Here is a 21,845-nt window from a genome sequence, read left to right as displayed (position 1 = left end):
TTGGCAAGGGTCAGGAGCTGGAGTAGAGGGGAGTGGAGAGGTTCTCTGTGCCAGACCCTGCCATGCTGCCCCAACACTGTCCCCATGCCTGCAGCTGGTCACACATGACAACGCCCTGTTGGCTTCAGAATCATGTCGCAGGGGTGGGCTTTCCGGTGGCAGTAGTGCACGGGGTTGGCAGGAGCAAGCTGCCAAAATGCTCACAGGCTGTGGTGCCAATTGCCTGCAGGTCTGAATGCAGCAAAGTGGTATCCTTTTCCAAAGGGAGCCTGTGGCTTGTCCGAGTTCGGCAGAAAAAAGACAGAGCCTGTGAGAGAAGCCCAGGGAAGAGGGCTGCAGCTGCACCTTCACCTGGATCCTGTCCTGCAAGGATGGTAACCAGCAGCCCTGGTTGAGAGAACTGCCACCATAGCAGATAAGCACACTGCTTGTCAAGGAGTGTCTGGGAAGAGCTGCCGCCCTTTGGAGATGCTCCCGCAATGCCAGTGAAATGGCTGGGCTGATTCCGCCCTTCCTTGTGTGCTGACAGGGCTGCAGTGGTGACTCCAGGCATCCAAGGACATCTCACAGCACGGTGTGTGCCCACGCAGCGCCTGCCCCGATTCCCCTCCCCTTGCCGGTGTGTGGGAAGCTGTATTTGTAGAAGAAGCCTCAGCCTGAATGCAGACACAGTGAGGGCAGCACCCCAGGAGACATGTGGCAGGTCACAGCCCGCTCCCTGTGCCGGGCGAGCTCCCGCAGCTGGCAGAAGCACTTGCACTGGCCCAGCTCCGTGCCTGCAGCCCCACAGCCCCGCAGCCCTGCACGGACCCCCGGGACAGGCCCTGCCCGTGGCCTCTCCTCCATAGCCCCCTCCATCCGCCTCTCGCCCGCTGCCCGCAGCATCTTCGACGAGCCGCTGGCCATCGCCGTGCAGGGCCTCGGCCCGCGGCAGCAGGTCACGCTGCGGACGTCCTTGCGGGACGAGACGGGTGAGCTCTTCCAGGCCTGCGCCCGCTACCAGGCGGAGGACGACGGGGAGCTGGACCTCGCCCGCTGCCCCGCACTGCCGGGAGGCAGCTTCTCTGGCCTGGAGCCCATGGGGCTGCTCTGGGCTTTGCAGCCCCAGAAGCCCTTCTGGTATATGGTGAAGAAGGATGTACAGAGCCCCTTCCTCCTGCAGCTGGAGGTGTTTGATGGCCACGGGGAGCCCCCCGGGCGGCTCCTGGCCCAGGCGCAGCACGAGCGGGCGTTCCTGCGGGACGGGGTGCGGAGAGTGCCGGTGCGAGAGGGAAGGATCCGAGCGACGCTTTTCCTGCCCCCCGGTGAGTACCAGCTACGGCCATCCTGTTTTCCCTAAACCAATGCTTTGTCAGTGTAAGCTGTTCCATGACCTCTGCAAAGAGGGGTCCATGAAAGGACCCCTCCTCCCCTCCCTCCCTCCTGCACCACGACCAGCCTGACCATTGTTCCCAATTCACCTGGCCGTGCGGTTGCCAGGACGTGGTTACAGAATCTGGCAGAAGGATAACCTTTTTTGCCCACAGCTTGAGGTTATAAACGTGGGTTTGGGGGAACGCCCTTCTACCCCCCCCAGAACTGTAGCAACTAACTATATGGTGAATGCGGTCCACCATGTTGGGCTTCCTGTAGACTTAATCAGTTTGTGAAAGGGGAAAGACGGGGGGCTCAAGAACATTTACAGGCATAAAAGCTTCACAGCGGGAAAAGGCAATCAGTTAATTGCTCTGGAAAAGGGGCAGAGCATCTCTCTGAGGTGTAAGAGTTGCCCAAGGCACCACCAGGATGCAGTATCTTCTGGGCAGCTACACCGAGACTTCCCTGCCAGAGCCCAGGGTGCAGGAGGGCTGATTTCACAGGCTCAACATCCCATCCACACCCAGGACAGGGCTCCCTCCCCTGCCTCATCTCTACCCCCGCCTGCTGACCAGGAGATGGAAGAAGCCACCTGTATACATTTTGTACCCAAATTCTCCTGCCTCCCCAGCGCTGAGGTGCTCACAGTAGCCAAATGCTGCTGCATTTCCTCAGTGTCCCCTGACCCGCTCCTTTTGTGCGTGTTTTAAAATGACAGGCCCTTGCTGTACTCCCCGGCACTGTGAGTTGTTTCCCAGGCACAGGATAGAAGGAGTTTATCCTCATCCTGCTGCCACCACAGCAAATCTTTGCCTTAGCAAGGCCACAAGCTTGGTCTGTAGCCAGTATTTCTGTTACGCGGTTCCATTTGGAAACATGTTTTTCCACCATGATTTCACCACACTCAAATTGTCCTGCGCTGACATACCCCCATCGTGATTTTCCTTTCCTGGGAGTGCTTTCTACACCTTACATCTCCACATTCCGATTCAGGAGCTGGATACTCTTCAGCAAACCACCTAAGGCCACGGTCAAGATGGGGAGCTCAAAGGGCTTTTGCTATAATAACGTCCTACCTCCCTTGAGCACCCCCACAGCCTTATTCAGCATTACCACCTTTTCTGTGCATGTTCAGTGCAAACCCACAGAGTCTTTGTCATGGTTTAATTGCAGCTGGCAACTAGGACAATGCTGCCTCTTCCCATGTCCGTGTCCCGTCCCCCTCCCCCCCCCCCCAGTAGTGTAGGGAGAAGAGGGAGAAAAGGAGAGGAGGAAAAAAATTTTGGGGTTGAGATAAAGACAGTTTAGAAGAACAGTAACAGAAGGTGAAAACAATAATAATAGTAATAATAATAATGATAAAAGAATATACAAAATAAAGTGATACAACACAAGTTGCTCTCACCACCCGATGATCAGTTTGCCTAGCCTGTCCCAAGCAGTGATCGCAGATTCCTGCCCCCTGGCCAACACCCATTTATATACTGAGCATGACATCTATGGTATGGAATATTCCTTTAGCAAGCTTGTCCTGTGTATACTCCCTCTCAACTTCTATGGGAAGCTGAAAAAGTCCTTGACTAATGTAAACATTACTTGGCAACAACTAAAACAACATTTGTTATCAACATTATTGTAGTACTAAATCCAAAACACAGCAGCTACTAGAAAGAAATTTAACTCTATCCCAGCTGAAACCAGGATGGTATCCACCCCTTATTCTGTACCATCTGTATTTTACACTTTTCAGTGAATCACCACCACTTTTTCTGTTTTTGAGATAGATAGAGATAGATATAGATATAGATATAGAGATAGAGACAGAGACAGAGACAGAGACAGAGACAGAGATAGAGATAGAGATAGAGATAGAGATAGAGATAGAGATAGAGATAGAGATAGAGATAGAGATAGAGATAGGCAGAGGCAGGGGCAGGGGCAGAGGCAGAGATACAGGTACACACAGGTATCATTCCCTTAGTCTATGGGCCATCCCTCTAAAATGTCTGTTGAATTAATTTAGTCCATGACTTTGGGGTCCATCTGTCATACCAGTTTTTCAGGGCAGGAGAGATGGTGTGTGGTGTCGGATTGTTGCATGCTGCATCGGGAGCTCACAGCTGGTATATCTCGCATGGCGCATGTCCACGATCTGTGGGCTGAAGGTTTTGGTCCTGAGAAAGTTGCCAGGCGACAGTTGCAGAAGCCAGTTCTGGCTCCATCACCACTGCATTTTGCTCAGTTTTATCAAAGTTACAGATAGTGTCCATGGTCAAGTCCACCCCTCGATCATGAGCCCACCTATATGGGCATCTTCCTTGATGGCCTGAGGTGTCATGAGCCCACCGAGCTATAAATAATTCACCCTTCTATTGCCAGTCCAGATCCACCTGCGCCACTTCAATCTTAGCAGCCCAATCCACCTGCTGGTTGTTTTGGTGTTCTTCAGTGGCTCAGCTCTTGGGTACATGGGCATCTACGTGATGTACTTTTACAAACAGATTCACTAGCCAGGCAGCAATATCTTGCCACAATGGGGCAGCCCAGATGGGTTTGCTGCTGCGCTGCCTGTTGCTCTGCTTCCATTGCTGTAACCACCACTACAGAGCGTTTCCCACCAGTCAGTATAGAGATAAATTAGAATCATAGAATCATAGAATTGCTGAGGTTGGAAGGGACCTATAAGATCATCAAGTCCAACCATTAACCTACCCTGACAAAAAAACACTTCTAAACCATGTCCCTAAGTACCACATCTACCCTTTTTTTAAACACCTCCAGGGATGGTGAATCCACCACCTCCCTGGGCAGCCTATTCCAATGTTTAATAACCCTTTCAGTGAAAAAGTGTTTCCTACTATTCAGTCTAAACCTCCCCTGACATAACATAAACCCATTTCCTCTTGTCCTATCACTTGTCACCAGGGAGAAGAGGTCAGCCCCCACCTCTCTACAAACTCCTTTCAGGTAGCTGTAGAGGGTGATAAGGTCTCCCCGCAGCCTCCTCTTCTCCAGGCTAAACAACCCCAGTTCCCTCAGTCGTTCCTCATAAGGTTTGTCCTCCAGACCCCTCACCAGCTTTGTAGCCCTTCTCTGGACATGCTCCAACACCTCAATGTCCTTCTTGTAGTGAGGGGCCCAAAACTGAACACAGTACTCGAGGTGGGGCCTCACCAATGCCAAGTACAAGGGAATGATCACTTCCCTAGTCCTGCTGGCCACACTATTCCTGATGCAGCCCAGGATGCTGTTGGCCTTCTCAGCTACCTGGGCACACTGCCGGCTCATCTTCAGCCAGCTGTCCACCAACACCCCCAGGTCCTTTTCTGCCAGGCAGCTTTCAAGCCACTCCGCCCCAATCCTGTAGTGCTGCATGGGGTTGTTTTGACCCAACTGCAGGACCCGGCACTTGGCCTTGTTGAACCTCATACCATTGGTCTCGTCCCATTGGTCCAGTCTGTCCAGATCCCTCTGCAGAGCCAACCTACCCTCAAGCAGATCAACACACCTGCCTAGTTTAGTGTCATCTGTGAACTTACTGAGGGTGCATTTGATCCCCTCATCCAGGTCATTGATAAAGATATTAAAGAGAAACGGCCCCAGCACTGAGCCCTGGGGGACACCACTTGTGACTGGACACCAACTGGATTTAACTCCATTCACCACCACTCTCTGGGCATGGCCATCCAGCCAGTTTTTTACCCAGTGAAGAGTACATCTGTCCAGGCCATGAGCAGCCAGTTTCTCCAGGACAACATTGTGGGAAACAGTGTCAAAAGGTTTACAAAAATCCAGGTAGATAACATCCACAGCTTTTCCCTCATCCACTAAGCAGGTCACCTTGTCAAAGAAGGAGATCAGGTTTGCCAGGCGTGACCTGCCTTTCACAAACCCATGCTGACTGGGCCTGATCACCCTGTTCTCCTGCACGTGCCATGTAATGGCACTGAGGATGATCTGTTCCATGACCTTCCCAGGTACCGAGGTCAGACTGACTGGCCTGTAGTTCCCTGGATCCTCCTTCCGGCCCGTCTTATGGATGGGTGTCACATTTGCCAACCTCCAGTCAGCTGGGACCTCCCCAGTTATCCAGGACTGCTCATAAATCATGCAAAGTGGCCTGGTGAGCACTTCCACTAGCTCCTTCAGTACCCTTGGGTGAATCCCATCTGGCCCCATAGATTTGTGCACCTCCAGGTGCTGAAGCAGGTCCCTCACCATTTCCCTTTGGATTACAGGGGTTTCATTCTGCTCCCCATCCTTGTCTTCTAGCTCAGGGGTCTGGGTACTCGGGGAACAACTGGTCCTACTGCTGAAGACTGAGGCAAAAGTGGCATTAAGTAACTCAGCCTTTTCCTCATCCTCGGTCACTATGTTACCGGCCCCACCTACTAGAGGACAGAGATTATCCTTAGTCCTCTTTTTATTGCTAATATATTTATAGAAACTTTTTTTGTTGTCCTTGACAACAGAAGCCAGGTTTAGTTCTAACTGGGCTTTGACCCTCCTGATTTTTTCCCTACACAGCTTTACTACCTCTTTGTAGTCCTCTTGAGTGGCTTGCCCTTCTTTCCAGAGGCCATAAATTCTCTTTTTTTCCCTAAGTCGCAACACTAGCTCCCTGTTTAGCCAGGCCCGTCTTTTTCCCCGATGGTTTGTCTTTCGGCACATGGGGACAGCCTGCTCCTGTGCCTTTAACACTTCCTTCTTGAAAAACATCCAGGCTTCCTGGGGTCCTTTGCCCTGGAGGACTGCCTCCCAGGGGACTTTGCCAACCAGGCTCTTGAAAAGCCCAAAGTCCGCCCTCCGGAAGTCCAAGGTAGCAGTTCTGCTGACCACCCTCCTTGCTTCTCCCAGAATCAAACAACTCTATCATTTAATGATTGCTGTTCCCAAGACAGCCTCCAACTGTCACATCCCCCACAAGACCTTCCCTGTTTACAAACAACAGATCCAGCAGGGCACCTTCCCTAGTTGGCTCTCTCACCAGCTGTGTCAGGAAGTTATCCCCAGCACATTCCAGGAACCTTCTAGACTGTTCCCTCCCTGCGGTATTGTATTCCAAGCAGATGTGTGGCAAATTGAAGTCCCCCACGAGGACAAGAGCTCGCGATCTTGAGACTTCTCCCAGCCGTTTATAGAATATTTCCCTCTGCCTCCTCATCCTGGTTGGGTGGTCTATAACAGACTCCTGCTATGATATCTGCCTTGTTAGCTCTCCCCCTGTTTCTTACCCATAAACGCTCAACCCCATTATTTCCACCATTTAGTTCAAAGCATTCATAACACTCCCTGACATACAGGGCCACACCCCCGCCTCTCCTTGCTTGCCTATCCTTCCTGACGAGCCTATAGCCATCCATGGCAGCACTACAGCTATGTGAGTCATCCCACCACATTTCTGTGATGGCGACTACATCATAATTATCCTGCTGTACAATGGCTTCCAGCTCCTCCTGTTTGTTGCCCATGCTACGTGCGTTAGTGTATAAGCACTTCAGCTGGGCTATTGGTCCTTTCTCCTTTTTACTGGAGGGAGCCGAAATTCTGCCACCCCCAGACTTATTCCTAAGGGGCCCGGTTACACCCCCTGTCTTTTCCAGGTCTAGTGCCAGCATGCCGCTTTCAGGCTTTTTGCTAGCAAGCTCAGATCTATCCCCATCCCTTCGAATCTAGTTTAAAGCTCTGTCAATGAGCCCTGTCAACTCCTGCCCTAAACCCCTTTTCCCTTTCTGAGACAGGCTTTTGCCGTCTGTTGCCAGCAGTTCTGGTGTCCTGAAAAGCAGCCCGTGATCAAAGAACGCAAGTCCTGCCAATGACACCAGTCTCCAAGCCAGGCATTGATCAGCTGGCACTTCCTGTTAATCTTCTCATCAATCTTAGCAACTGTTGGGATAGAAGCAAACACTACTTGTGCTCCTGATCCCCTTAGCAGCCATCCCAGGGCCCTGAAGTCTTTCTTCATTGCCCTTAGACTTCTGGTACCTACCTCTTCACCACCTACCTGAAAAATCAGTAGCGGGTAATAATCTGATGTCTGAACGAGGGAAGGGAGTTTTCTCCGTATGTCCTTAATTCTGGCCCCAGGGAGGCAGCTGACTTCCCTGTGGGATGGTTCCGGTCTACAAATAGGGCTCTCTGTTCCCCTCAGAAGGGAGTCACCTACTACAATTACTTTTCTTTCTTTCCTGGTTGAGTCCTAAGGCATGGGGGTGGGTGACTAACCCTGGGTGACTCACTGGATGGATCATCCTCTCCATCCTCAATTGCCTGGTCCTCGATTTCCAAAGCCCCATCCCTATTATGCAAAGGCAATTGGGATGGTGAGAGGGGCCGTGAGGGGTTTTAGTTGCCTCTCCGAGGAGGGATCTGACTCCACTCCCCCTTATCCCTTAAGTCCCCTCTTTCTGCCAGGTGACCCTCCCTTTGAACATGCAGCCCAGCACCAGCAGTTGAGGTGCTAAGAGGAGCTGTGCACCAACCACTTCCAAAGCAGCTCAAACCCCTTCAGGTGCTGCCAATATCTCTTTTTCAGTTGGAGTATAGCGGGACTCAGATCCTCTGTATCCCTTACTCCAAAACCCTAGGGGTCAGCCTTGAGTCTCCCCTGGTGCTTTTTGCCAGAGGCTCGAGGTAGGGCCATTCTCCCCAGCTGCAGTGTAGAGCACATTTTTAACATCTTGCCCTGCCCAGACTGGCCCCAGGGCTACTGCAGGAACTATTTCCTGTTTAATTTGTTCAAAGGCTTGTCATTGCTCAGGGCCCCATTTAAAATTGTCCTTCTTCCTGGTCATTTGACAGAGGGGGCTTATAATCAGACTAATTTGGAATACATGTTCTCCAAAAACCCACAATGCCTAAGAAAGATGTGTTTCCTTTTTTTGCTAGTTGCTGGAGATATAGCTGCTATTTTGTTGATCACATCTATTGGGATTTGATGATGCCCATCTTGCCATTTTATTCCTAAAACCTGGATCTCCTGTGCAGGTCCCTTGACCTTATTTTTTTTATGACAAAACTGACTTTCAGAAGGATTTGGATTATTTTCTTCCTTTTCTCAAAAACTTCTTTTTTTGCCCCACACAGTGAGGTCATCAACGTATTGCAGGTGTTCCGGAGCTTCACCCTGTTCCGGTGCAGTCTGAATCAGACCGTGGCAACCAGTGGGGCTGTGTTTCCACCCCTGGGGCAGTCGATTCCAAGTGTGCTGGACACCCCTCCAAGTGAAAGCAAACTGTGGCCTGCACTCTGCTGCCAATGGGATTGAGAAAACACATTAGCAATGTCAACTGTGGCATACCACTTGGCTGCCTTTGACTTCAGTTCATTTTGAAGTTCTAGCACAACCAGCATGGCAGCACTCAGCAGTGGTGTGACTTCATTCAGGCCACAATAGTCTACCATTAGCCTCCACTCTCCATCAGACTTTCACGCTGGCCATATGGGACTGTTAAAAGGTGAACAAGTCCTGCTGTTCACTCCTTGGCTCTCCAGTCAACAAATCAGATTATGGATGGGAATCAGAGAGTCTCAGTTGGTACAATATTGTCACTGATGCCCCGTTGTAGTAGCAATCAGCAGTTCTTCAACCTTCAGGAGCCCCACAATAGAAGGGTCCTCTGAGAGACTAGGTAAGGTAGACAGCTGTTTAATTTCCCCCATCTTCACAGTGGCTATACCAAAAGTCCACCGGTGCCCTTTTGGGTCCTTGAAATACCGTCTCCTGAGGTAGTTTATGCCAAGAATGGACAGAGCCTCTGGGCCAGTCACAATGGGGTGCATTTGCCACTCATTCCCAGTTAAGCTCACTTCAGCTTCCAACACAGTCAATTGTTGGGACCGCTCTGTCACTCCAGAAATACAGATGGGTTCTGCCTCTTTACAGCTTGATGGCATTAGGGTATACTGTACACTGGTGTCTACAAGAGCCTTATACTCCTGGGAGTCTGATGTGCCAGGCCATTGAATCCATACAGTCCAGTAAATCTGGTTGTCCTTTTCCTCCACCTGGCTGGAGGCAAGGCCCCTCTACTTCTGATCATAGTATCTGCTATCAATGAATGGGTTTGTGTGGTCCGCATGGGTTCGAATCGCGTCCTTGTTATTCACTTCTTGTAAATAAAAATCAGAAGTTCCTTCAAGAGGATCAGAAGCCCTTCTACTTTGTCTGGGGAGCTTCCCACTAGAAACTGGAACAATAATTTTCCAGGAAGAGCCCCCATTTGTGATTCCTTTTCCTTGCCACTCACTTACCCGTGCCTCTAGGTTCACGGCAGGTTTTCCATCCTACTTCCTCATGTTCTTTCCACAGTCATGCAGGTAAAAACACAGGGTGCCTCGTGGTGTGTACCCTCTATGTTCTCTCTGTTGAGCAGTACACTTACTCCCAACAGCTGAGATACTGGTGTGTACAGGTGGGGAGTAGGACCTATCCTCTCTGAGTTTCTGGAACTCCCAGAACAGTTTTTTGAACAGGTTTTCTGATTTCTTAGGCAGTCTTTCCACAGCTGAGATGCAGGCCCATAGGGAAGTAGTATTTTCTTCATATTGCCAGAGCTGGCCAGCCACTACATCCACCATTGGTGCTTCTGCATCTTTGCATCCCATTGTTGCCAATGAGCAATAGGATAATGGTGTTCTCTGTACAAATTTACACCATATGGGTCAGGTACATTGGACTTCATCTGGATCTGTGGTGGTCTGTGGGTTGTTCAGGTCATAATAAATCAGCTCCTGCAAACCTAATTCCCTCGGGTATTGGATACTTCTCTCCATGATTGTCCATTTGCCTGGGCGACATATATCTTCCTTGAAGGGATACCTTTCCTTCATGGCTAACACATGGCTTATGTCCTTTTTCCAATCACCTTGTCAATACCCCCTTCCCTAGACAGGGATTCCCTACCCTCCAATTCCAAGCCACTGGCCCCGTTATCCCAGCAGCGGAGCAGCCAGGTGGCACTTTGCTCACTTGGATGATGACTTGAAATATTTTCGTATATCTCACAGCTCACCCAGGGATAAGGATCCTGTTCTCGCGATGACCCTGGTTCATCTTCACCCCTGTGATCTATTTTTTTGTGTATTTCTTCTTCTGTATCAGGGTGATTGATATTGGCGCAGGTTAATTCTCCAGTTCAGTAGACGCAGTGCCTGCCACCGGGGTTTGAGTAGCCACAGTGCCTATCGCTGGGGTTGGAATAGTGCACCCGCATCCACACCAAGTGCCAGTAGCAGATGGGGTGGTATTTTTAAATAGTTGTTTAACCCTAAGCAAGACCTGAAACACATTCAGAAGACCTAGAAATAGGAGCATGCTGGTTTGAGCACCCAAAGGATATTCAAAATTCTCAAGAGCTGTTGTAATTAGCCTGAAGGAGAAGGGGGAGGCGAAGGAAGGTGTCTCCCCCACAGACTGGGTCTCCGAGGAGAAAAGGTAAAAAGTGTAATTACTAATAGTTTCCCTTAGATGGCTCCCGAAGAAGGGAAATGAAACCGCAGCTGCCGTCCCGCCCTGCTAGTTTATCATATTGTAAACCCGCATTACAAAGCACAGCAAAATGATAATCTCGACCCAGTTCCCAGGGACGATAAACAGCACAACAGGGAAAATATACAGCAGGGAAGGTATTACAAAACACAACCCTGTGAACAAGAACAACAACTTTGAGAGCTGAGCTAATAGATCAACATTGTAACCACTGACTATTAACCCAATACAATAAATGCTTATAACAATTTTTTTCTAATACGGTCTGATCACGTTTGCTGTTATCTCAACCTGTTGATCCCACGTTGGACGCCAAAAAGGACTGTCATGATCTAACCCCAGCTGGCAATTAGGACCATGCAACCACTTGCTCATTCCCCGCTCCCCCCCCGCCCCAGTACTGTACGGAGAAGAAGGAGAAAAGGGGGGGGGGGAAGGGGGAGAATCGTGGGTTGAGATAAAGAACAGTAACAGAACAGGGAAAAAAATAGTAGTAGTAAAAGAATATACAAAATAAAGTGATACAACACAAGTTGCTCTCACCACCTGATGATCAGTTTGCCTAGCCTGTCCCAAGCAGTGATCGCAGATTCCTGCCCCTCAGCCAACCTCCATTTATATACTGAGCATGACATCTGTGGTATGGAATATTCCCTTGGCCAGCTTGTCCTGTCTATGCTCCCTCTCAGCTTCTACGGAAAGCTTAAAAAGTCCTTGACTAATGTAAACATTACTTGGCAACAACTAAAACAATATGTGTTATCAACATTATTGTAGTACTAAATCCAAAACACAGCAGCTACTAGAAATAAAATTAACTCTATCCCAGCTGAAACCAGGAGAGCCCTGCTACACTCAGCTGCACCGTGGGCCACAGACAGCTGCACTCCTGGCCTCTGGGGGTACACAGCCACTGCTTTGAATGTTCACTGTCTACGGAAAGCCAGTAGATGTGCTGTTGCCTGTATGCAAAGAGCAGCAGAAGGAAGAGCACAGTAAGGCTCTCCTCAGTCCAAGGCAGAGAGTGAGCAGATGCTGTGCAGTCCCCTCTCCTCTCTGACCCCCAGCAGCGGGTTCCCACCTTCTACTTGTAGCACTGTTTGAGCATGAATGGGCCACTGCGGTGCAGGGCATGAGACTGGTGGGAGGGCATCCTGAAGAGTGGGACGCATGAGCACACTCAGGCCTGTGGCTCTCCTGAAGCCAAAAGTAGGGGTGAGATGGGTCTTACCTGCTCCCCAACAGGGCAAAGGACACCTTCTCTGACCTGGAGCCTGTGGAGCTTCCTTGGGCCCTGTGGTCCCCAAACCCAGCAGGCTGCAGGAATGCAACATGCAGAGCACTCTTTTCCCTTGCACTGGGTGGACAGGAGCAGGATTTTCACAGCATGAGGAAAAGAGGATTCAGGGCCAAGATGGGAAGATCCAAACAACAAACTTCTGGTCACCCAGTGAGATATCCATGGTGTCCTATGCAGAATTTGATGCTGATCACAGTCAGAGACAGGATCCCCAAAGAGATGAAGTGCTGGCTGGGTGGATCACACCACTTTTGAATGGATCCCAAACGTTCAATAGCCAAATAAAAACACAAATGCTTACACTTTCTAGTTTAATACTATTAAATACATCAAATCGTGAGACCTTCAGGATTTTTACAGTGCCAGGTGAAGAGGTCATTGTTACAGGGCTTCTTAGACGGAGAAGAGAAGCTGGGACAAGACAACGTCACCAAACAGCCCTTGCCTGTTTGCCCAAAGCACACTGCAGAAACACTACAGATTCCTAAAACCAAAAAAGGGTTTGCACTTTTTCCCAAGAGGTTCTGCTCCTAAGCCTTTCTTCCTCTGCAACACACTCTAGTTTTTCCAGCTGATAACACCACACAGCTGAGTGACTCATTATGCCTTTCCCCAAAAGATGCTTTTCTGCACGTTTCTGATGTGTGCCTCATCTGATGTGTTCTAAAGCAGAGAAACATTGAAAGGAGTCTTTTCAGGCAATACACCTCTTTGTCTTGTCTGCTCCAGGAGAAGACCCCTTCCCAGGCATCATCGACATACATGGACTTGGGGGAGGTCTTTTTGAGCACAGAGCCAGCCTGCTGGCCAATCACGGCTTTGCCACACTGGCCCTGGCTTATTATCAGTATGAGGATCTGCCACGGGAGCCAACTGAACTCCACCTGGAGTATTTTGAAGAGGCAGTGAACTATATGCTGCAGCACCCACAGGTAGGAGCACCCTCCATGTCCCCTGGGCTCCAGCGAGCACTTCTCCAAAGTGCCCATTGGTTTGCTTGAGTTTTCTCTGGAGGAAGCTGCTGAAATACTCACCCAGCTCCGTCTGCCAGCAGTTCGGGTGCCTGGGCTGTAGGGAAGAGGAAGGGTCAAACAGATATGCACTGAGAGAGTGGTGGAGAGAGATCACAAAGCAATCTCACAAGAGACACCCGAGGCATAGCAAGGTGGGAAGGTTGTGCGGGAGAGAGCCTTCACAAATTGCCACCAAATGTCCTCCTACGGTCTTAAAAGTGAAAAGTAGAGCACCTGCCAGTGTCTGAGACTAATAACTCTTAGCTGTGTCCCACAGCCTGCCCTCAAATTGGTGAAATCACATTCCCCGTCTCTTGTCTGATGTCAGTGCACCAGGGATCATTATCAGAGGCAGTGTTTGAAGCGGAAAGCGTGTTTGGCACTTGTGCAGAAGGAAAGCTATTCATTGCCATCACTCCTTCACGGTGTTTTGCAAACTCGCAACACTAAACAATGTTCCCCACCAGCAACTAGCTGTTATGTTTTTCAGCTCAGTACTGATGGGCATTTCCTCCTCTCTACCAGGTGAAGGGACCAGGGGTTGGACTGCTCGGCTACTCCAAAGGAGCTGATCTCTCTCTTGCCATGGCCGCCTTCCTGAAGAACATCACAGCCGTTGCTTCCCTCAATGGCCCGGTGGCCATTACTTCTATTCCTCTCCGTTACAAGGATAAAATCATCCCCTTGTTGCCCTTCGATGAAGAACATGTCAAGATCATTGATTCCAATATTCTTGATTGTTCTGACATCCTTATCGACCCCTTTCAAGCCCCTGGCAACCAAAGCCTCATCCCACTAGAGAAAGCTGAGGCACAGTTACTGTTCATCACAGGACAAGATGACCGGGTTGTCAAAAGTGAGTATTATGCTGCTGAAGTCTGCAAGCTTTTGCAGGCTCAAGGGAAAGAGAATTTTCAGATGCTCTCCTACCCGGGAACAGGCCACTGCATTGACCCTCCCTATTTCCCTTTGTACCCCATAGGAAACCATCCCGTTTTGCACAAGCGGGCAGTCCTGGGTGGGCAGATCGGGCCTTATTCTAAAGCTCAGGTTCATGCTTGGCCACAGATCCAGGCTTTTTTCAACAAGTATTTAAATGACAACTAATGTGCAAAAAATAATGAGCGAGCAACACACAACTCTGAACAACCAGATCTGATAAATTCTTTTACACTTACCGGCTCAACCCTTGTTCACAGGGTTTGATGCAGCTACAGTATCTTCCATGACTTTGCACATCCATAACTCAGGATAGAACTGGGTTTGCCTTTTCTTGTTTTTCCTGAACTTTTTTTCTCAATTGTCAAGAAAATGAATGGCAAATAGATTTACATTAGCTGACTTGTGGATACTTCTGTCCCCAAGATGTCAGTCGGCTGAATTTACAGCCGTTGTGATCTTCCCTTACATGAACCTTTTTACCTTCATTATTAGGGTGAGACTTGTAACAAACAGCCTGAGATTTGAAAGCCATGGAGTCATTTGCTGTGCTTTGGTTAGAAGCAGGGATTTTTGCATCTCGACCACCTGCACATGCCAGGGTGGAGCAGAGGCCCTGTAGTTGGAAAGGCACCAAGGGCCTCCTACCACTCCTCGGCAGAGTAGCCACACACACCCCAAGACATCGGTGTCTGATGAACCACCACCAGCAGCCCCAACTGCTTTGTCCTCCTCCAGCATGCCAGGGGCCATCATCCCTGTGCATCCTGAAGGGCTGCCACCTACCTCGTGGATGCCATCTCCCACCGCCCTGCTCAACCAGCCATCCAGGGTGTCTCCAGGCTGTGGGTGTCCTCCTGGCCAGCCTGGCACACCGGGGCAGACCTCAGAGATGGCAGCTGCCTCTCATCCCTGTCCTGTTTTCTACTCCTGGGTGTCCTCATTCAGGGCACTGCAGCCTTTCCCTGCCTGGCAGGTTTCATAATGGATGTTATCAGCAGTGCTGGATGATGCCTGTGGGCCTGCCCTGGCACAGGTACAGCACTCTGGGTGTGGGCAAGAAGAGCATGTGGCAGAGCCAGAGGGAGGGAGGGAGGGAGGGAGGGAGGGACAGGAGCCTTGGGGCAGCCTGTGGCCACACCACACCAGCTGCCATCCTCTGGCAAGATGTGCAAGACTGCACGTCCCAGGAGGTGCCAGGAGAGCAGTGCCGGGCTTGTGGGGCTGTCTCATCCCTGAGGTGCTCCCAGGCGACAGCCCCATGCACGCTCACTAGCACAGGGCCACACCAGCCCCTCTTGGGATGTCCCCGCTGAGCAAGGTGGGCTCCCACCCTATATAAGCACCTGCAGATCATCTTCCCCCAGGGGTTAGGTGGAACCTGAGCCCTCAATGTGCCCCATTGCTCTGGCTGGAGCCCCACACCAGGGGCTGAGCACAGAGTCTGCCTAGGACTCCTTTTGGCAGTTCCTGCTGCCACAGGAGACCTCTCTCCACACGGCCTTTGTCCTGGTTTGAGCAACACAGGGCTAATTTCTGTTCTAATGCTAGGGAAAAATGCGCTTTTAGAAGACTCTAGCGTATGAATTTGTGAAAATATTTACTTTATACCCAGCTATGGTATGTGGGTTTCAAGGTCTCAGTGTTTTCGAGTTAGCCAGGTGCAGGGATGAGGAAGAGCGAGACCCGGGCACTTGACCCAAGCTGGCCAACAGAATTGTTTCATACCATGAATGTCACATTCAATATAAATTAGAAAGTTTGCTGCAAAGCTCGCTCTCTCCCTTGATGGCTGCCATCCTGAGAACTTCTTGACCCAGTGCTGGACCCCTGAGGCCTTCCCTTCCTCTCGAAGAAATAGTGCTTGCAGTGTCCAACATTTGCTGTCCACTGCTGGGAGTACACAGCTTCCTACTGATAGAATTGGCTGAGTATAATCCTTCTATGTTTTATATTGGTATCATGATCAATACTGGTTCTTTAGTATTATTAATGTCAATTATTTGATCTTATTCTATTAAATCTCTTTATATTTGAACCCTTGGGTTTCCTTGTTTTTTCCCGATTCACCTTCCAGGGTGGGAATGGGTCATCAGGGGAGAGAATAATTGTCTAAACAACAATGAATTGTGGGTTACTCAAGCCATAACAACCTACTGCGGGACAGGAGCTGGAGCAGAGGGGAGTGGAGAGGTGCTCTGTGCCAGACCCTGCCATGCTGCCCCAACACTGTCCCCATGCCTGCAGCTGGTCACACATGACAACGCCCTGTTGGCTTCAGAATCATGTCGCAGGGGTGGGCTTTCCGGTGGCAGTAGTGCACGGGGGTGGCAGGAGCAAGCTGCCAAAATGCTCACAGGCTGTGGTGCCAATTGCCTGCAGGTCTGAATGCAGCACAGTGGTATCCTTTTCCAAAGGGAGCCTGTGGCTTGTCCGAGTTTGGCAGAAAAAAGACAGAGCCTGTGAGAGAAGCCCAGGGAGGAGGGCTGCAGCTGCACCTTCACCTGGATCCTGTCCTGCAAGGATGGTAACCAGCAGCCCTGGTTGAGAGAACTGCCACCATAGCAGATAAGCACACTGCTTGTCAAGGAGTGTCTGGGAAGAGCTGCCGCCCTTTGGAGATGCTCCTGCAATGCCAGTGAAATGGCAGGGCTGATTCCACCCTTCCATGTGTGCTGACAGGGCTGCAGTGGTGACTCCAGGCATCCAAGGACATCTCACAGCACGGTGTGTGCCCACACAGCGCCTGCCCCGATTCCCCTCCCCTTGCCGGTGTGTGGGAAGCTGTATTTGTAGAAGCCTCAGCCTGAATGCAGACACAGTGAGGGCAGCACCCCAGGAGACATGTGGCAGGTCACAGCCCGCTCCCTGTGCCGGGCGAGCTCCCGCGGCTGGCAGAAGCACTTGCACTGGCCCAGCTCCGTGCCTGCAGCCCCACAGCACCGCAGCCCCACACGGATCCCCGCGACAGGCCCTGCCCGCGGCCTCTCCTCCATAGCCCCCTCCATCCGCCTCTCACCCGCTGCCCGCAGCATCTTCGACAAGCCGCTGGCCATCGCCGTGCAGGGCCTCGGCCCGCGGCAGCAGGTCACGCTGCGGACGTCCTTGCGGGACGAGACGGGTGAGCTCTTCCAGGCCTGCGCCCGCTACCAGGCGGAGGACGACGGGGAGCTGGACCTCGCCCGCTGCCCCGCACTGCCGGGAGGCAGCTTCTCCGGCCTGGAGCCCATGGGGCTGCTCTGGGCTTTGCAGCCCCAGAAGCCCTTCTGGTATATGGTGAAGAAGGATGTACAGAGCCCCTTCCTCCTGCAGCTGGAGGTGTTTGATGGCCACGGGGAGCCCCCCGGGCGGCTCCTGGCCCAGGCGCAGCACGAGCGGGCGTTCCTGCGGGACGGGGTGTGGAGAGTGCCGGTGCGAGAGGGAAGGATCCGAGCGACGCTTTTCCTGCCCCCCGGTGAGTACCAGCTACGGCCATCCTGTTTTCCCTAAACCAATGCTTTGTCAGTGCAAGCTGTTCCATGACCTCTGCAAAGAGGGGTCCATGAAAGGACCCCTCCTCCCCTCCCTCCCTCCTGCACTACGACCAGCCTGACCATTGTTCCCAATTCACCTGGCTGCACGGGTGCCAGGACATGGTTACAAAATCTGGCAGAAGGATAACCCTTTTTGCCCACAGCTTGAGGTTATAAACGTGGGTTTGGGGGAACGCTCTTCTACCCCCCCCAGAACTGTAGCAACTAACTATATGGTGACCGCGGTCCACCATGTTGGGCTTCCTGTAGACTTAATCAGTTTGTGAAAGGGGAAAGACGGGGGGCTCAAGAACATTTACAGGCATAAAAGCTTCACAGCGGGAAAAGGCAATCAGTTAATTGCTCTGGAAAAGGGGCAGAGCATCTCTCTGAGGTGTAAGAGTTGCCCAAGGCACCACCAGGATGCAGTATCTTCTGGGCAGCTACACCGAGACTTCCCTGCCAGAGCCCAGGGTGCAGGAGGGCTGATTTCACAGGCTCAACATCCCATCCACACCCAGGACAGGGCTCCCTCCCCTGCCTCATCTCTACCCCCGCCTGCTGACCAGGAGATGGAAGAAGCCACCTGTATACATTTTGTACCCAAATTCTCCTGCCTCCCCAGCGCTGAGGTGCTCACAGTAGCCAAATGCTGCTGCATTTCCTCAGTGTCCCCTGACCCGCTCCTTTTGTGCGTGTTTTAAAATGACAGGCCCTTGCTGTACTCCCCGGCACTGTGAGTTGTTTCCCAGGCACAGGATAGAAGGAGTTTATCCTCATCCTGCTGCCACCACAGCAAATCTTTGCCTTAGCAAGGCCACAAGCTTGGTCTGTAGCCAGTATTTCTGTTACGCGGTTCCATTTGGAAACATGTTTTTCCACCATGATTTCACCACACTCAAATTGTCCTGCGCTGACATACCCCCATCGTGATTTTCCTTTCCTGGGAGTGCTTTCTACACCTTACATCTCCACAATCTGATTCAGGAGCTGGATACTCTTCAGCAAACCACCTAAGGCCACGGTCAAGATGGGGAGCTCAAAGGGCTTTTGGTATAATAATGTCCCACCTCCCTTGAGCACCCCCACAGCCTTTTCTGTGCATGTTCAGCGCAAACCCACAGAGCACTGCTTCACACATCTGAGCCATGGGCCGCAGACAGCTGCACGCCTGGCCTCTGGGATACACAGCCACTGCCTTGAATGCTCACACTCTATGAAGAGTCAGTAGATGTCCAGTTGCCTTTATGCAAACAGCAGCAGAAGGAAGAGCACACTGCAGAAATACTGCAGATTCCTAAAACCAAAAAAGGGTTTGCACTTTTTCCCAAGAGGTTCTGCTCCTAAGCCTTTCTTCCTCTGCAACACACTCTAGTTTTTCCAGCTGATAACACCACACAGCTGAGTGACTCATTATGCCTTTCCCCAAAAGATGCTTTTCTGCACGTTTCTGATGTGTGCCTCATCTGATGTGTTCTAAAGCAGAGAAACATTGAAAGGAGTCTTTTCAGGCAATACACCTCTTTGTCTTGTCTGCTCCAGGAGAAGACCCCTTCCCAGGCATCATCGACATACATGGACTTGGGGGAGGTCTTTTTGAGCACAGAGCCAGCCTGCTGGCCAATCACGGCTTTGCCACACTGGCCCTGGCTTATTATCAGTATGAGGTTCTGCCACGGGAGCCAACTGAACTCCACCTGGAGTATTTTGAAGAGGCAGTGAACTATATGCTGCAGCACCCACTGGTAGGAGCACCCTCCATGTCCCCTGGGCTCCAGCGAGCACTTCTCCAAAGTGCCCATTGGTTTGCTTGAGTTTTCTCTGGAGGAAGCTGCTGAAATACTCACCCGGCTCCATCTGCCAGGAGTTCGGGTGCCTGGGCTGTGGGGAAGAGGAAGGGTCAAACAGATATGCACTGAGAGAGTGGTGGAGAGAGATCACAAAGCAATCTCACAAGAGACACCCGAGGCATAGCAAGGTGGGAAGGTTGTGCGGGAGAGAGCCTTCACAAATTGCCACCAAATGTCCTCCTACGGTCTTAAAAGTGAAAAGTAGAGCACCTGCCAGTGTCTGAGACTAATAACTCTTAGCTGTGTCCCACAACCTGCCCTCAAATTGGTGAAATCACATTCCCCGTCTCTTGTCTGATGTCAGTGCACCAGGAATCATTATCAGAGGCAGTGTTGGAAGCAGAAAGCGTGTTTGGCACTTGTGCAGAAGGAAAGCTAATCATTGCCATCACCTCCTTCACGGTGTTTTGCAAACTCGCAACACTAAACAATGTTCCCCACCAGCAACTAGCTGTTATGTTTTTCAGCTCAGTACTGATGGGCATTTCCTCCTCTCTACCAGGTGAAGGGACCAGGGGTTGGACTGCTCGGCTACTCCAAAGGAGCTGATCTCTCTCTTGCCATGGCCGCCTTCCTGAAGAACATCACAGCCGTTGCTTCCCTCAATGGCCCGGTGGCCATTACTTCTATTCCTCTCCGTTACAAGGATAAAATCATCCCCTTGTTGCCCATCGATGAAGAACATGTCAAGATCATTGATTCCAATATTCTTGATTGTTCTGACATCCTTATTGACCCCTTTCAAGCCCCTGGCAACCAAAGCCTCATCCCACTAGAGAAAGCTGAGGCACAGTTACTGTTCATCACAGGACAAGATGACCGGGTTGTCAAAAGTGAGTATTATGCTGCTGAAGTCTGCAAGCTTTTGCAGGCTCAAGGGAAAGAGAATTTTCAGATGCTCTCCTACCCGGGAACAGGCCACTGCATTGACCCTCCCTATTTCCCTTTGTACCCCATAGGAAACCATCCCGTTTTGCACAAGCGGGCAGTCCTGGGTGGGCAGATCGGGCCTTATTCTAAAGCTCAGGTTCACGCTTGGCCACAGATCCAGGCTTTTTTCAACAAGTATTTAAATGACAACTAATGTGCAAAAAATAATGAGCGAGCAACACACAACTCTGAACAACATGATCTGATAAATTCTTTTACACTTACCGGCTCAACCCTTGTTCACAGGGTTTGATGCAGCTACAGTATCTTCCATGACTGGGTTTGCCTTTTCTTGTTTTTCCTGAACTTTTTTTCTCAATTGTAAAGAAAATGAATGGCAAATAGATTTGCATTGTCTCTTGATAAAACAGATCATGTGCAAAATGCTCTGTTACATTTCTCAGGTGCTTTCTTTTCTTCTAATACTTGGCGGTACTTTGCACATCACTGTGGCCTCTACACGCATATGCTCTCCTCAGGTCATACTTTAAAGCAACATCTCTCAGATGCTAATTTTGGATCCAGGATTTCACCAGTCTTAAGGTGAATGTCTCAAATGGAAACGTCTCTGATCTCTGTGCTGCTGGAAGTGTGTAAGAATGGATACTCTACCAGCATGCCGGGGTGTCTCTAGTTAAGCCTTGGGAAGGGTTGTTTGTCCTCTGTGCCTTCTTTCCGTCTTCCCTTCAGAAGGGAGTGCTCTGGCTTGTGGATACTTCTGGCCCCAGGATGTCATGCCAAAAGCCAGTGTGCTGAATTCACAGCCATTGTGATCTTCCCCCACATGATGTGGAACCTTTTGGCCTTCGTTATTAGGGTGGGAATTATAATAAACAGCCTGAGACTTGAAAGCCATGGAGTCATTTGCTGTGCTTTGGTTAGAAACACGGATCTTTGCATCTTGACCAGGAGCTTGGGAGAAAGAGCTGCCCAGGTGAGGAGAGGAGACCAGGTAAGACTGACACATAGCCTCCTTGCCTTGACTCTTCCACTGCTCTTGGGGCACCAAGTGTGGAGAAAAAGGAGTGTTGCTTAAGCCTTCGGGGCGCTTCCCCTTAGCTTCTGCTCTAGCATATAGTCAAGCTTGTAATCAAATGCAGCCCTGCAAGCCAAGGACACAGGAGAAGTTGCCACACATTGAGGGCTGGACACCAAACAACATACCCAAATACAAGATGACAAATCACCCCACCTGTTTAGGAGAGACGGGGCAATCTCCAGGGGGAACAAAAGACTGCTGAGACTCTGCCCAATACCCCTGACCACTTAGTATTTCAAAACAGGGCAATGCTGAGGATTCCCTCAGATGTTTCCACTTGTTTCACACCACTAGGTCAGACGTGGGGAGCTCCGAGCAAGAGACACCTCTACCTGTATCTCCCAGGAGGAGTCAGGGAGCCTGAGGCAGCAGCTCTCCCTTTGCAGTTCCCCGTGGAGCAAAAGATCCAGTTCTGG

At 50.8% G+C, this 21,845-nt stretch overlaps 3 protein-coding genes across 5 annotated transcripts in view; 2 read left to right on the top strand and 1 right to left on the bottom strand.

Moving 5' to 3' along the window:
• NUMB (NUMB endocytic adaptor protein) overlaps positions 1-21,845 on the bottom strand; it is a 232,027-nt gene that overhangs the window by 125,773 nt on the left and 84,409 nt on the right. The window lies entirely within an intron of this gene.
• Positions 695-14,266, top strand: LOC309673554 (acyl-coenzyme A thioesterase 5-like; the record flags this gene model as incomplete). Its single annotated transcript, XM_082485350.1, has 3 exons — positions 695-1,304; positions 12,876-13,078; positions 13,685-14,266. The coding sequence occupies 3 exons, from the start codon at positions 695-697 to the stop codon at positions 14,264-14,266; spliced, it is 1,395 nt and encodes a 464-aa protein (XP_082341476.1).
• Positions 16,943-20,544, top strand: LOC309673514 (acyl-coenzyme A thioesterase 5-like; the record flags this gene model as incomplete). The annotated part of the gene is made up of 3 exons (XM_082485300.1): positions 16,943-17,552; positions 19,153-19,355; positions 19,963-20,544. The coding sequence occupies 3 exons, from the start codon at positions 16,943-16,945 to the stop codon at positions 20,542-20,544; spliced, it is 1,395 nt and encodes a 464-aa protein (XP_082341426.1).

This window comes from Vanellus vanellus (assembly GCF_965231255.1).
Source record: "Vanellus vanellus genome assembly, chromosome: 6".
Taxonomy (NCBI): domain Eukaryota; kingdom Metazoa; phylum Chordata; class Aves; order Charadriiformes; family Charadriidae; genus Vanellus; species Vanellus vanellus.
Note: the sequence above shows the minus strand (reverse complement) of the source record. Positions and strands in the feature narration are given on the sequence as shown.